Source organism: Lactuca sativa, chromosome 1, assembly GCF_002870075.4.
Source record: "Lactuca sativa cultivar Salinas chromosome 1, Lsat_Salinas_v11, whole genome shotgun sequence".
Lineage (NCBI taxonomy): Eukaryota > Viridiplantae > Streptophyta > Magnoliopsida > Asterales > Asteraceae > Lactuca > Lactuca sativa.
In genome coordinates, this window is record NC_056623.2 from 26247651 (window position 1) to 26264163 (window position 16513).

At 32.0% G+C, this 16513-nt stretch overlaps 1 protein-coding gene across 2 annotated transcripts; it reads left to right on the plus strand.

The window, feature by feature from the left end:
• Positions 1-10995: 10995 nt before the first annotated feature.
• Positions 10996-13429, plus strand: LOC111876184 (ABSCISIC ACID-INSENSITIVE 5-like protein 5). Of its 2 annotated transcripts, none has more exons than XM_023872714.3 (5): positions 10996-11154; positions 11534-12576; positions 12671-12739; positions 12902-12931; positions 13123-13429. In XM_023872714.3, the coding sequence occupies exons 2-5, from the start codon at positions 11590-11592 to the stop codon at positions 13198-13200; spliced, it is 1164 nt and encodes a 387-aa protein (XP_023728482.1). In that variant the 5' UTR covers positions 10996-11154; positions 11534-11589; the 3' UTR covers positions 13201-13429. The 2 variants fall into 2 exon arrangements, with proteins under 2 accessions (XP_023728482.1, XP_023728483.1); XM_023872715.3 differs by having other exon boundaries at positions 13126-13429.
• The last annotated feature ends 3084 nt before the right edge of the window (positions 13430-16513 follow it).

Sequence of the window (16513 nt, forward strand, 5' to 3'; positions counted from 1 at the left end):
TTAAATTGACCATTTTGGTTGTGGGGGCATTTTAGTCATTATAAATTAAATTTAACATTCTGGATGTGAGGGCATTTTAGTCATTAGAAATTAAAACCATTTTTGGATGCAGGGATAATTAACTCATTACAAAGTAAATTGGCCATTTTGGTTGTGGGAGCATTTTAGTCATTACAAATTAAGTTTACCATTTTGGATGTGAGGGCATTTTAGTCATTAGAAATTAAAACCATTTTTGGATGCAGGGGTAATTAACTCATTACAAAGTAAATTGGCCATTTTGGTTGTGGGGGCATTTTAGTCATTACAAATTAAGTTTAACATTTTCGATGTGCGGGCATTTTAGTCATTATAAATTAAAACCATTTTTGGATGCAGGGGTAATTAACTCATTATCAAGTAAATTGGCCATTTTGGATGCAGGGGTAATTAAGTCATTACAAAGTAAATTGACCATTTTTCATGCAGGGGTAATTTAGTCATTGTAAAAAACACGGGACTTGTGACTTAATCCATTCAACATGAAAAGGCTATCTTTAGAAAACTTTATTCCCTTTTTTTTTCAAAAAAGGTTTGCAGACAAGCAGATATGGTTCAATCGTGTGCAAAGGTTTTTTTTGTCCCTTTTCCCAAACTGCACCATTTGTGGTCCCTGTCTATGCGCATAAAGAAGGTAAATTCATTTTGCTTTGTCTTGTGGTGCTGTCCCAGTCGATGAAACATATATAATACCCAAATGTTTCTTTCTTTCATGCACACATACAGATAAAGGTGAAAGACAATTTTTTTTAATAATATCATATTAAAACACAATTCACCCATGGGTTTGTTTACATCGCTTACTGCTATTCAATAACCTATTACAGAGATCATCGACAAAAAACTTCATCAAAAAACGATGACAATCAGCAGCCCAACAACACCACCACCAAATCTACAGACCAACATCACAAACTACTACCAGCAACCCACACAAAATCTACTACTAATATTGACACTAAACAACATAGGCAACACACCAAAACACAAACCCAGGAGTGAAATGCTTCAACCTACACAACATTTTTTTACTTAAACACCAAATACGTCACCACAGATGCACAAACAACACCAAAAATCCCAACACAAGACATCAGCTTCTTACGTTTGTTGTCCTTGAAGACCATCTTCGCATATGCTCCTTGCAGAGAAACGAAATGATTTTTAAGATCAGCAACCATATGTGAGATATCCATCTGACCAGCGCGAACGTCATCGACCTCAAGGTTCATGGCATCTAAGTGTCGATTAACTGCAAGACGGAGCTCACGCAACTGGTCTTGGAAGTCCTCCCGTATAAGAGACAGTTCCGTCTGGGTTTGCAGTAGACTGATGGCTATGTCTTCGTTCGTTACACCATTCGAATGATTCTCATCCATGTGACGGGCGTAATTTGGAGACCAACTGTGTTCTGCACGTCCGCTCGAAGCCATTTTGGAGTAAACTTAGAGACGAGATTGGGGTAATGAAGTTTGCAGATGTGCCCTTTTAGGTCAAGGAAGTCTTCATTTTATATGGAGGCGCTAGAACTGTCGATCGTTGCTCCTTACGATTCGCCTTCAATACGACGTCGTTGTGGTTGTTGGACGATTTAACTTCTTGCCATGTCATCGCTTACGTGTTAGGCTAGGTTTATGTGGCAACGTTAACCGGCTACAATAGGTAAAAGGGACTATATTGTTAGGTAACAAATAATTCGATCCCTTATTAAGCCACAAAATAAGTTAACTGGCTAAATGGGTCAACCCTAGAAACATTATAGGGCCTATACGTCATTTTCCCTTTTTTTAACCTAAAAGTTAATTCACTAGCTTTCTAAGAATGGGTCCAATATGTTATAATATTATTTAATATATCCGAACTTAATAAGTTAGAATGATGTAACTTATGAAAAAATGATTTATTAACGGTTTCTCACCTATTTTTTTTATCCAAATATTTTTTTAGTTTATAGTAGTATGGAACCACTAATAAATTTAGCCAAACATCCCCTTAAACACCCGAAAATAATGTAGCGGGTCTTTTATAACTAAATTAACCCAATGAATCTTTTTATAATTGGCCTGCAAATGAGAAGGATTTTCTACATTTTGCCAAAAATAATACATTTGCTAGTTACATCAATAGTATAGAATTATAGATAATTTCATAAGTTGTATACAGACAACGTGGGCATGTATTTTTAAAGGGAATATCCAAAAGGGAAAACAACATACACTCGAGTTATTACATGTTTGTTAAATCAGCCCTTATCCCAAATATCCAAATTCAAGTATTCAACCGTACTCTTTATTTTAATTTTTTTTTCATACATCATAATTTAACATATGTGATAATTTCAGTCGGTAGATAATAGAATTCGGGTAAAAACCCAAACGTTAAGGATGCCATATAATGTGTTGGTTGTTAAAAGACATTATTAATAATTTTGGGGATTAATATCACTAGTATCTTACGAACTCAATCACTGTACCTTTAGGCACAAGTCATCCTCGTGTTGTGATTGGACCATGTCTCTCGTTGGTTTTAAAAAATCTTTAATGGTTTTTTTTTTTTTTTTTTTTTTTTTTTTTTTTTTTTTTTTTAATCTAGGGGTTTAAAGTTCAATTTTAAGTGTTAAAAAAATCGAAAAGGTCACCAAGTAAATTCTTGTCAAGTCAGCAAGTTTGATTGTCATGCCATTAACACTAATCGGCAACGAGACTACCATGTCGATGAATTGATTGTCATATTCATACTCGCATGTCATCAACAAACTTTTACCATATATCATGTCATTAACATCATCTTCATCTCCATCTCCATACATCATTATCATGTTCATCATCATCGTTTCCATAACCTATGTTTTGTTCATCATCTTCTCCACAATATTTGCTCATAGACTTCAACCATGTCGATGAATTGAGTGTCATATTCATACATTCATCGATTGTCATATTCATACACCTGTGTCATCAGCGAGCCTCATCATATCTCATGTTATCAACATCACATTCACATCATCTCTATATTTATCTCCATCTCCATACACCATTGTTATGTTCATCATCATCATCATCTCCATGTATCCTTGTTATGTTCATCATTTTCTTCACAATATATTTTCATCAACTTCAACCACCTCCAACTAGACACCATTCACACACATTTGTTCTTCGATTACAATTTCTTGATACCCATTTGGTAATCAATTGAGAGAGGGAAATGAAAGCATACACAAACCTAAACGACTTGCAATGGGGGATTGATTTTGAAAGATATCATAAGAAAAAATATACACGTCGGAAAAAGAAGAGGATAGTTTGGTACAATTTCGGAAAGGAAAGAAAAAAAAAAGACTTGTTCTTTTCCTTATTGGCGCTCGAATTGTTGCTGTCATACCCCCGGACCAAGGATAGCAGAAACATCCGGGGGTGGAGGACTTCATGTATAGTATCACCACAAGTGTATAATAGTGCTCAAAGTAAAACAACCATCATAAATATAATTGAAAAAGTTACACCATAGTATGAGTTTAACATGTTTCTAATTCAATTACAAAATGATGACCAAAAACGAAATGTTTGACGACTTAACGTCCCATCCTCAAAAGCTATAGATTTCCTGTTTCACTGATTTCCTGAGAATACAAGTAATTTTAAAATGTCAACAATTAAGTTTGTGAGTTCATAAGCTTTTGGACGAAAAGTTTGAAAATCCTTAATAAATGTTATGTAGTCTTAAATCCCAAGACCGAGTGTCTGTGTGTTTCGAAATTTTAACGGAGTGTGCAGTTTTAAATAGATAAAAACCCTTTTTAAGATGAAAGTTCTCGTAAACTTAAAGTGTGTTAACTCCCTATGTGAGTCGCTATAACCATACTATGACTAGATGACCTGATAAAACGTTTGTCAGACGTTTAGAATTTGTTATGACATTTGTCACCCGTAGACTTGCATTCCCGGCTGTAGCTAGCAACAAGGTGTGGGGTGTCAATCCCAATATAGATCTATACATAATTATCACGCTCTCCCTGCAAGAGACTCTGGTTATAACTTACATGAATTTTAACCCGTACTCTAGGAGTACAATGAAGACATGTCTCACAATTTATGTTAACGAGTTTACGTGTAGTATGTTTAGTAATGAATAACTATGCTTCTTATGTTCCATCATTTATGTTTGTAATGCTAAAGGACTCTTACCATATAGAGAATACCTTTTGTTACTAAATTGTAACTTAACAGAAAACATATATGAAATATGAAATCATCAAAGACAAACACTTTGCTCAACATGTTACAAAGTGTTATGGAAATTGTAAGTTGCGAACTAGTTTTTAACCTTTCTGCACTGTTTTAGAAAAATCATACGAAATCGAAAACCAAATCCGTAAACTCTCAAAGTTTAGGAAATGTGTCTAGTTTGTTCACAAATTTTATTATGATTTTTAGAAGTTTCTAACTTGTGTGAAAATGTTCCTAATCACAGACTGGCTCGGATTCATTTCCGAAATGATAGACAGTTTTATAAAATTCACCATAAATTGTGGAAAATTTGTATGGAGATGTGCAAGTAGTCATTTTAAAGGTAAAAACCTAAATTTCTTGCATATGAAACAATTTTGAAAGATATTAGGTTTAAGATAGTCAAAAAAAAGTCCGTGATTTGGACTCTACTTTTCTGTGAAAAGCTGAGGTATGAGTTTGAGTGATAATAAGGAGTGTTAACTTGTATCCCCCCTAAAACTTGAAGAAAACATAAAAATGTAGGGGTATGAACTCACCTTGTGTGATTTCTTTGCAGTGGATGATGAAGAAGGCGAGCTCCAAGTCCAGAATACTTGGGGAAAGCTTAGGAGTTCAAGGAATCTATGGACAACATGATGATTTTCGAGTAAGAATCCTGGTTGAGAACTCATTGAGTGATTAATATTCAAGATGATTGATAAAAGACTTACCAAGGTGAATTTGCATGCAATTTCTTCCCGGGGCTTGGTCGACTTCTAGGGAGATGAGAGAAGAAGGAAGAATGTATGTTAGGGGCTGCACTTGGGTTTTATAGTGAAGGTTGGAAATCCAAATGATTAGATTCAAGAAAGATAATCTGATGGAGTGTTGGTACAAAGATATAGATTTACCTAGGTAAATGGAGAAATAATGTCAATAGGTTGTCATAGAGTGGTTATAGGAAATAGGGTGTGTCATAATTTTTTGGGTAAGTCAACCGTCCTTTGGATAAAGTTTTGTACAAAAGATACGATGTGGTGTGATGTTTTTCTCGGGTCATGATTTAAGAGGGTGAGCCCTCGCTTATTGTGGCGTGACTTGATTCTAGCTAACTACAGAGGTGAGTCCAGAGTCGATTGCCCAATCCAGACTCAAATTGCTGCATCTGGAGTCGAATAGCCAGGTCCGGAGTCGATGCGAAGATTTCGGGGTGCGTGGAGTCACCTGATTCAGAATTCATCATATTCCGGAGATGGCTTCGGATCATGAAGGCTCTTTTGTTTTACAGGGTTTTTCTCCGAGTTTAGAGTCGTGTGGCTGAGGAAAATTGGGCAAGGAGTCTCGATTTGAAAGTGGATACAGACCGAAAGAGGGTTCCGGTCCTAATAAGGTTGTTCCTTAAGTAACTTCCCGTTTTGAATGGTTTTTTTTTACTAAGTTAAGGGTCGAGATGCCCTGGTTGATTATGAAAAGTAATGAGAGGTTTTTCAAGAAAGGTCTGGGAAAGATTTCACATACTAGGAGAGATTGAAATAGACCTTGTCGTAGGCCCGTATAAATGTTTTCCTTCGTAGATCGAAGGTCGTAGGTTTGGTTATATACTATTTTGAGTGTTATGCACCCCCAAAGGGTACATAATAGTGTCTTATAAAGTTGTTATTTCCTTCAAACTGATCAGGGTTTAGAATTTTTGAACATTTGAAACTTTCAAGTGTTACTTTGCATTAAGATTTCGAGTCGTGCATTGATAATCATAAAGAAATCCCTACATATTAGCACTAGTTGAGTTGACCAGTTTGAATTTCATTGACTTTCTTTGTCTTTGACTTGACCAGAAGGTGACGGTTGTCACAGTTGCACATCCAGAAACCAAAAGTACACACAAAAAGACAAGAGTAGGTCTCTCGAACAGGTTTTTAAGGAAGACACTCTTAATTGTATATGTTTTTTTAACAAAAACTTCGGTTTACTGAAATAAGGGCATTGTATTCGATTAAGAGTGGTGAGCCATTGTTTTTCAATTTCTTTGTGATCTGGTGGTCTATTAAGGGAAAAGGGGAATGGTTCTTTTGCCTTGTTGCAGTTTTTCTTGGAGGATTGTCAGACACACACAAACACACCCAAAGAAGAAGATGTTAGAGGAGGCGATGTGGAGTCCACAACGACACTAAAGTATGTTATAATGGGTTAAGTGGCCTTAATAACAGATGAAAACAAACTTGAAGTCCTTAGACCATAGAAAAATTAAGGACCTTTTATAACAAAATGACAGAGTTTGTATGGCCTAAGTGATATTATCTCATAATATGTGGCTCATCTCCCCCCCCCCTCTCTCTCTCTCTCCCTCTCTCTCTCATTTCGATGTCAACGCCAAAGGAATAAACAAGAAAATAGCAGTTTGATATAGTTGAATTCTAACAACCATCTGGATTGACTTGTGTAGATACAATCTAGTTTGATTATGATGTCATAAGCTTCAAGGGTTTGAAGGTCTAGCAACCATTTGTAATAACCCCGAGAGGTCTCGTCGTCTCGAGTTCAAGCCTCATTCCCATTGTTCTTTGAATTTTTTTTTCATATGAAGTTACATGTCATGCCACGTCAACAAAACTTCTAATCGGCGTGAACCAGAAATAATGTAAAATAAATAGAATAAACAAGTAGTATAAAAAATATTGGGTAAACCGAAAAAGAATATATACTTAACATAAAACTATAAAAACTTTGTAACTTAAAGGTTTGCAAATTTCACTTTAAAAAAGAGGGGAGATGGTGAACAAAATATAACTATAAATTTGAATGAAAATTATAGGATTAAAAAAATATTGTGACAATCAAAAGAAATTAAATGAATTCTTCACATTATCCCAGTGAAAGTAAATTATACAAAATATAAGAATCCTTCTCGAACCAAATTTAAGAGTCTTCATAACTTTTTTTATAACGTAAATACGTAATATTGTTTTGTATTTGATTATTCAATCTTATTAAAAAATATATATTTTATTTGTTTATTTTAATTGATCATTATATATATATATATATATATATATATATATATATATATATATATATATATATATATATATATATATATATATATATATATTGAATGGTTAGCATAATTAAATGTTTTGTACATTTAACCATTTATCCTCTAATCACACTTTATTTAACTCCTTAATTATATTTTACTTTTAAATATTTTTTATTTATTTACTAATTAATTAATTTAATCAAATATTTAATTAAATTTAATAATTGAAGTATAATTTTAGAGAATTATTTTTATAACTATGACATATTAGACTTTTCATCTTAATTTTTTTCTAAATTGTAATATATAAGCTCTTTTTAAACAACATATAGTAAGATTTCTAATAATTTAAAGTATGATTTATGTTTAAGAAATAACTAATTAAATGAGAGAGAGAGAGAGAGAGAGAGAGAGAGAGAGAGAGAGAGAGAGAGAGAGAGAGAGAGAGAGAGAGAGAGAGAGAGAGAGAGAGAGATTACATACTAAATATTAAAGATTAAAATTAATAGAATAATAAAATAAGAGAAATTAAATATCCTTCTATTTTTCTTCATAATTATCTTTCTACCGATTTGAAATGATGACAAGTGTCATAAAACATCATTAGTTTTATCTAAATATGACACTTGTCACAATTTTATGTGGATAGGAAGATAAATAAAAAGAAAATGTATGAGGATATTTAATTTATCATAAAATAATAATAATAATAATTCTAAGTTGGAGTTGGCTAAAAAGATTCTCAGTTTTACCATATAAAAATTCTAAATAAATTTTGAAATATTTTTATTAGATTAAATGGTAATGTTTTTCGAAAAATTAATATATAGTTATAATACTATAATTACGGTTGAAAGACTACCATGATAACTAAAACCTAACCAAAACTAACTTGAAAGCCCTCAAACAATCAAACATCATTTTAGATCATCATCATCGTTATCATATGAGTTGGTCACATCATCAATCATGCCACGACATCCACTTGAACTCTTGAGGCCATGAATTAGGCCGTGTCACTACTCACTAACGATCTTCTTTTTGTTTATTTTCGAAAATCTTGGATTCGGCTGTCGCATGAATATTTGTGTACAAAACTATCTAAATTGGCGTTGTTAAATAAATTCAAAAGATATCTTGTGGATAATAAATACTTTTGAAAAGGCATTTTGGTCGTTTTTCAACTGTTATAGATATTTTTTTTTCTAAAATTCGGTACAAATGTACCATCTTATCGTCTTTTTGTGTTCGATTTTGTATCACTTTTCATGTTATTTTGTTTCGAATTGTTTTCGTCTATATTTTCCTTTTTTTTATTAGTTTCAAATCTCAGTATTATTTTCTAAGATCTTTGGTTTCAGTTTTGATTTGTTATTTATTTGTGTTTCATACCCATTGCTATTGTATTTTGTATAAGCGTAATATTACCTTTTTTTTTTATATATAATAAGAGAAAAACAAATAATAGAGATATATACAAGAGAGCCAATTTAACTACAGGACAAACAACTTCATCAAAAAAGCATAAATACGTGGACGGCTGAGATTGTTCCAATTGACAAGCATTGGTAGGTTACTTCTCCCATCAGTTTCCTACCTTCTCGCTGGTGGTCCACGTTTACCCTGTGTGGCCCTACACACAAGGCCCGACATTATATATATATATATATATATATATATATATATATATATATATATATATATATATATATATATATATATATATATATATATATATATATATATATATATATATATATATATATATATTCTTTATTTGAATGTCAAATTTTAGCTTTAAACGTTAATTACATTCACTACAATTAAAAGGGAATTAAAACTATTTATCTTTTAAATTACTTTATGTATATTATACTAATATACTTACTTATTACTTTTTTTTGTTTGTTTAAAAGAAAATAAACAAATACAAATATAAATTTAAAGTGGTTGTTTAAAACTATAAAATCTAAATACCAAACCAAAGAGTGTTTGGACATATATTTCATTCAATGATATAATATCAACATTTGTCGTTATTGTTCATAAAAGACGTAAATTTTACAATTTTTTTTACGTATTGTTTTTAAAGCTCATAGTTTATCAAACATTAAAACGAATATTTTATAATTATGTATATTTTTTAAACAATATAAATACATCTACATTATACTCTACAATATCCTTTGTTGTAATGTATTCCAGGATTATAGCTATTAAATATCAGATGACATATAATATTGTTTAAAAAGTTGAAGCAATCAAACAAATAATAATCAGATGGCTATAATATATTGGTAATAGAATAAGATATTAACATATACTAATTTTCTCTACATCCCTTATGTTTGACTTATATAATGAAGCAAATTACAAAAATTGGCTGAAAATTAAAAACACATACCATTAAAAGACTAACACATATAAAAATATAATTTTCAAAATAAGTATATTTGACTTATATAATGAAGCAAATTATACAAAAGTTGACTGAAAATTAAAAACACATACCAATAAAAGGCAAACACAAATAAAAATATAATTTTCAAAATAAGTAATTAAAACTTTTTGTTCTTTATGATATTACTACTAATTTGATCGATTGAGGTAAATTTTGATTATTCTTAAGAGTGTTAAAGAAAACCGAACTGAACAACTGACATAAACCAATATAAGGTTTGGGTTATCCCGTTCATGCTTATTCATTTTGGTCAATCAAATAAGCAAAATCTTATTCGGTTTGGATTCGATTATTTTTCTTTCTATATGGGTTAACCGGATAATCTGAATACGATATGAAGATATTACATTAAAAAATTTATATCTATATTTTAAGATTAAAAATCATTAGTTAAATAATTAGAAAAAAGTTCAACTACTTTTAATTAGTTTGTTTTTTTAATTTTTTTAAACTATCACTTTTAGTTATCTGATAAAAGTTTTATATAAAATAAAGTATTCATCTTTTTTAGGCTCGTTATTTGTTTTATTTTTTAAAAAATTAAAAAGAAAAATCAACTGTTGGTTTTTGAATTTTATTCAAAAACAATTAACGTTTTTTGGTCTTTAAATTATGATTTCTCATATTTTTTATTTTATAACTATTAAAATGATTTCTGTTTTATCTAGCAAACGACATGGGATACCTAGAATTTTTTTTATCAACTTTTCTCACATTTTAAAAGCATGAAGCTTGAAGTAGACTTAATTTTTTTTTTTTAGATTATTTGAAAATTTTGATTTTTAATGGACTTAGGATGATTTTGAACCAAATAATCTGATATAAGAATTATCCAAATTACCCGATAACCAATATCCGAATTACCTAAACCCTAACAACCCAAAAACCGAATACCCGAACCTTCGATGGTTCAGTATCGGTTTGTTTATGCATACCCCAAAAAACTGATTTACCAAACCCAAAAACCGATTATCATATGGTAATTCAAAGTCTGAATTTCATTAAAACTTACATATTTTAAACATATAATACTCAATAAATAAATAACAATGAATAAACATATTATAACGATTATTCATTAGTAAAATATTATATATTTTCTTGATGATGAAGATGGCTTTAGTTTTTTAAGATTATCAAGATTAAGTATGGAGAATTGGAAATAACCATAAAGATATAATAAAGAAGGTAAAGATAATCTCCCATCCCTTCTATAATTAGAAAGTAAAACACACGGGGCACTTGTCGGCTCCATTAACCCGCACCAAGATTCTTTATTAGGCACAAAAAAGTTCACTGAATCACGGACCCTTCAACTGACCACTCCTAATCAGGCACAACCCCTCCCTCACTCCCAAACGTTTTCTGTTTCATAATTCATACTGTTCATTCAACAACCAATTCAGGTAATTTTTACATTTCCTTCCTCTTTCGTTTATTCTTCCACTGTTTCTGGACATGATTTTAACAATTTCCTTTTCTGATTACTCCAAGTTCAATGAACTTGGTTGTTTTCTTTCGTTTTCTCACGTTATCTTATCGAATTCCCAGTTTTTCAAGTCATTTCACCTTCGGAATCGGGTGAAATCATGTCTTTTTTTATTTGGGTAGATTTGACGTTGCAATTGTAATTCAAAATTAGGGTTTTTGTAAACATACCGATCGTTAAAAGCTTTTTAGAATATAGTGGAAGTAAATTGCAATTTTGCTATTATGATTTGTTGTTGGTGAGAAAGTCAATTTGATTTACAGGATGTTTAATTTGACTTATTTTTTTTGAAACAGTAAGCTTTAATTAGCTTTCATACCGATTCCGATTCCAGAGTTTCTACGAGAGAATTATGAACTTCAAAAACTTGGGAAACCAGACGGCGGAGGTGGGGAACGGAAGACCACCAGGAGGGTTCCATTTAGCAAGACAAGGCTCGATATATTCGTTAACTTTCGATGAGCTACAAAACACCATGGGAGGTAGCATAGGAAAGGATTTCGGGTCTCTGAACATGGATGAATTACTAAAAAGCATTTGGAACGCCGAAGAAGTTCAAACAACCGGAACAAACATCGGCGTACAAGAACCCACCGGTGATGGCGGAGCAAATATACAGCGCCAAGGATCATTAACTCTACCACGAACGTTAAGCCAAAAAACAGTTGATGAAGTCTGGAAAGACATCTCCAAAGAATTCAGCGGATTTGGCCAACCAAATTTACCTCAACGGCAACAGACTTTGGGGGAGATGACTCTCGAGGAGTTTTTAGTCAAAGCCGGAGTCGTAAGAGAAGAACCTCCTCAATTACCTTCTAAACAAAACGACAATGGTTTGTTTCCTAATTTAACAAATCCCCAAAACAATTCCGGTTTTGGTGCTATCGGATTCCAACAAGCTCCAGCTCGGAATAATAACCAGATTGCATTCCAGCCTGCTAATTTACCATTGAATGTCAATGGAGTCAGATCAAACCCGCAACAACAACTTTTCCCGAAGCAACCCAAGCTTTCTTATGGAGCTCCCATGGCAGCGATTCCACCCAGCAAGCAGATGGGTAGGAATGGAATCGTGGGTCTTTCCGATCCGGCGATGAACGGTAATCTTGTTTCAAATGGTATGATGGGGGCAATGGTTGCTGTTGGATCTCCGGCAGTTTCATCAGATGGAATTGGGAAGACAAATGGAGATACATCATCGGTGTCACCTGTTCCTTATGAATTTAGTGGAGCTATGAGGGGGAGGAAAAGTGGTGCAGTGGAGAAGGTCGTAGAAAGGAGACAGAGACGAATGATCAAGAACAGAGAGTCGGCTGCTAGATCACGTGCTCGTAAACAAGTTAGTGTCTCTCTTTTTTTTTTTTTTAAATATATTTTTGGGAATTTTAGTAAAGTTTCTTTCTTTCTTTCTTTTCGGGTATTTAAATTTCTAGGCATACACCATGGAACTGGAAGCAGAGGTTTCAAAACTGAAAGAGCAGAATCAAGAATTGAAACGGAAGGTAAATGTTGCATCTTGATAATTTTATTTGAAAGATAAAGTTACAAAAAAAAAACAGAAATTATCAAAAGAATCTTAAATCTTAAAAAATCAGGCTTTTTGTGGAATGGAGGTATCATATATATCGAGATCTTTGAGTTGACATACGTTACATTTTTTGCAGGCTGAGATGATGGAAATGCAACAAAATCAGGTATTTCAAATCATTTTTATGAGTGTTGTATGTATAATATAACTAATGTTTAAAAAAATATTTGTAAAAATGATAAGACATATATGGTAAAATGGAAGGGGGAAAAAACAAATTAAAGAAAATTTGTGAATAGTTAAAGATTTTATTTCCATGACTTGTTGTGTTAAGTTTTTCTTTTTGTATGATAATAGCAGGTTATGGAGATGATGAACACGCAGCCTGAAGCAAAACGACGCTATATAAGAAGGACACAGTCGGGTCCATGGTAAAGGTGTGAAAAGTCTGATTTAACCCTTGTTGACCAAGGTTTGTTGGCGTTCAACAAGGGCAAAGAGGAAGTCTTTTTTATTTGTACATATTTGGTAGAAACGGGGTTTAGCGTTTAGATTTAAGAGAGTGAGTCATATATTTGTGTAAGAATTAATCGATATCGAGCTTTTTTAAAATCCATTGTCACATGAATCAGGATTAAAAGAAATACAAGGTTAGGTTTACATACTTTTATAGGCAAAAATCTGTTTGTCATGCGTGTTGTGTTTTCTCTATGGTATTTGGTATTTGATTGCAAACTCACCATTATTGTGACGATATCAAAAGATTGTACACAATTTTATATTTAAATGCCAAAGAGATTTTGTGTTGATTATTGAAAAGACAAATGGGAAAGAAAATATTTAAGTTTGACAAAATATGCCAAATTTATAAAAGAACCAACTTAATCATTTTTTTGGAACAAAGGCCGGTCGGTGTTACATGTTTGTATGTAGTATAAGAGTTGCCAGCATAACCTGTAATACAACATATAAAATCGTATTCACCCGTTTTGACCGTCATTGACTTTCGTTGACCAACAACTTTAGCTGAAGAGAAAATGGTCATTCCAGTCATTTTGTATATAAATTTTTTTTGGTGGTTTGGAAATGTGATTTTGGATTCCTTAAGCCACTTAGGGTTTAATAGATGAAAATATGGTATCATATGATTGTAACTGAAAGTCCATTGCATCTGGTCTTTCAATAGAATATTAGATAATTTTCTCTTTTTATCTTGTAAATTTATGGTATCAATGTTGAAGTTTAATAGCAAGGTTGTCAAGATTGGGATCCTACATAGGATCGTTTTTGGGTTTGTAAGATCGGAATCGTAAGATCGGGATCGGGATTCTAAGATCTCACAAAAATAAAGCATAATTTTAATTTATAATTTTTAAACATGAAAAATATTTCAAACATTTAATTTTTCGTTCAAAAGTTTAAAAAAAAATTCAAAATATTAGTCATAAGTTACAACACAAAATTATAATTGGTAAATTGGTAAAAGGTAAAAGACATAAATTGGTAAAAATAATTTTCATTTGCAAAATAATAATAATAATAATAATAATAATAATAATAATAATAAATCAAAGGAAGGTAGGATCGGATCGGATCTCGATCCTACGATCTTACGATCCTACCCCAAATACGATCCTTTTTATGATCCATATCGTTTTTCATAACTAGGATTGTCAGATCATACGATCCTACGATCATGATTGCGATTTTGACAACAATGTTTAATAAATGTAAAACAATAAAAAAAGTTTGCATTAAAAATAGTATCTTTAAAAGTATATATAATGGGACACTTGAAAAACAAGAATCATATTTAGGTGATTAATATGTGTTTAAAACACCAATAAATTCGTTGTAAAGTGATAAGCATGAAAATTAGTTATTATTTGATAAGTTTGGAGAATTGTCAAGTATTAAATAAGCATAATTGACATTTAGGTGTATTAGGTTCGAAAATTGTCATGTTTTGAAATCATGCATGTCTTAGAATAAAAAGTTGTCGCTGAATTATGAAATAGGTTGTTGACAATTAAAATGTGAATTTTAGTTATTGATGGAGTATGGAAACGAAACATGTTTACCCTTGAGATAAAAACATGTAATTAGTAATAATCTGATGAGTGGATGACAAATACAATGTTGCAAAAACGGCTTCAACAAACTTTAGTCCTTTTCTATTCTTTATTGATTTGACTACACGAATATTGATATGTTTTTTCATCCAATACAAACATATAATTAAGATATTGATAAATGGATAATGATTTATAAGGGTAATATATTATTTGATTTGTACATAATTAGTTACTGACTTTTTTTTTCGTCCACATTTACCCCTTCAATTTGTTAAACTATACACATTTAGTCTTTATGATCGCTACTCCAGGTTAGCTAGTAAAAATGACTTAATAGGGCAATATATTTCTCACATTGTACACATTTAATCCTTAATATTTTTGTACACATTTAGTCTTTAATATTTTTTGAAAGACCCCAATTTTCGTATTTATGAAAGACCCAAACTTTTATATTATTTCAACATTATTCTTAAGTTACTTCCTCAAAACATGCTACATGCATATTTATAAAACAATATTTTAGATTGATAAAGTGATTACAAAAGATTGGATACAAACCGACTAAGTTTTATTACATTTCATATCTACCCAGGAATCTATTATTCATATACATACTTGAACATTAGAATACAGAGAAATGGTATTAACTATTCTAAATCTTTCAGCAGTGTAAAACTAAATTGGATACTCATCACCTGCAAATGTTAAACATTGAGAGGGATAAGCGATAACGCTTAGTGAATTCAATAAATAGATACAATATAATCTTATGCCTTATATATACCAATATGACAGAAGCAAAAGGGAACAAGAACAACAATAGCATATGCGTATCATATGTCACGCTTTCAATATCAACTCAAGATTTGATTCAAAGATTTACGATCAATGAGACACAACAATTTCACCACTTGATATACATCAATAAAGCTTTTGGCCCAAACGGCACAAAAGATATACAACTTCGGATTAACATTTTGGTAGATTTCAGGCTTAAAGCCCTGTCTAACCATTTGCCAATACCATAGAATAGAGTTCATTCTCTTACGGAGTCATGCTCTACATGGTCAAAGGCTACATACCAGTCCTATCTAACCTTCTGCCAATGCCATAGAATAGAAGTCATTCTCTTACGAGACATGTTCTACATGGCCAGAGGCTACATACCAGTACCATCGTGAATCTAAGTCCTTTCACTGATCACAAGGTCAAAGGTATATCTTTGCTATTGAAAATAGCAATTAAAAATAACCCGGGAAAATAACCCGGAATAATAACGCTGAAAAGCACGTAGTACATATAACACATAACATACAATTGTTCCTATATATTAAACTCACCTTAAAATAATCGAGGGTTAAAATAGTAATTTGAGCAGCATATCGGCTCCAAATATGGCTTTATTTGTTGAAAACCGGGAGAATTAGCTAAAAACTGGACTCTAAAAAGGTAGAGCTTCAAAACCGAAAAGATAAATTTTTCGGGCTTCCCGGCACTTCGGGGCGTGTTTCGGGTGTTAAAAGTGACACCGGGGCTTTGGGGGATGTCAAATTAGTCAAAATATGGAAAAAGGGGGTGAAATTGCCAAATTTCTAAAACTAGCCGAGTGGGCTCGCACCCCTTATATAGGGCTGAGCTTCGGATCCGAAGCGAAGGGAAGGAGACGGTGG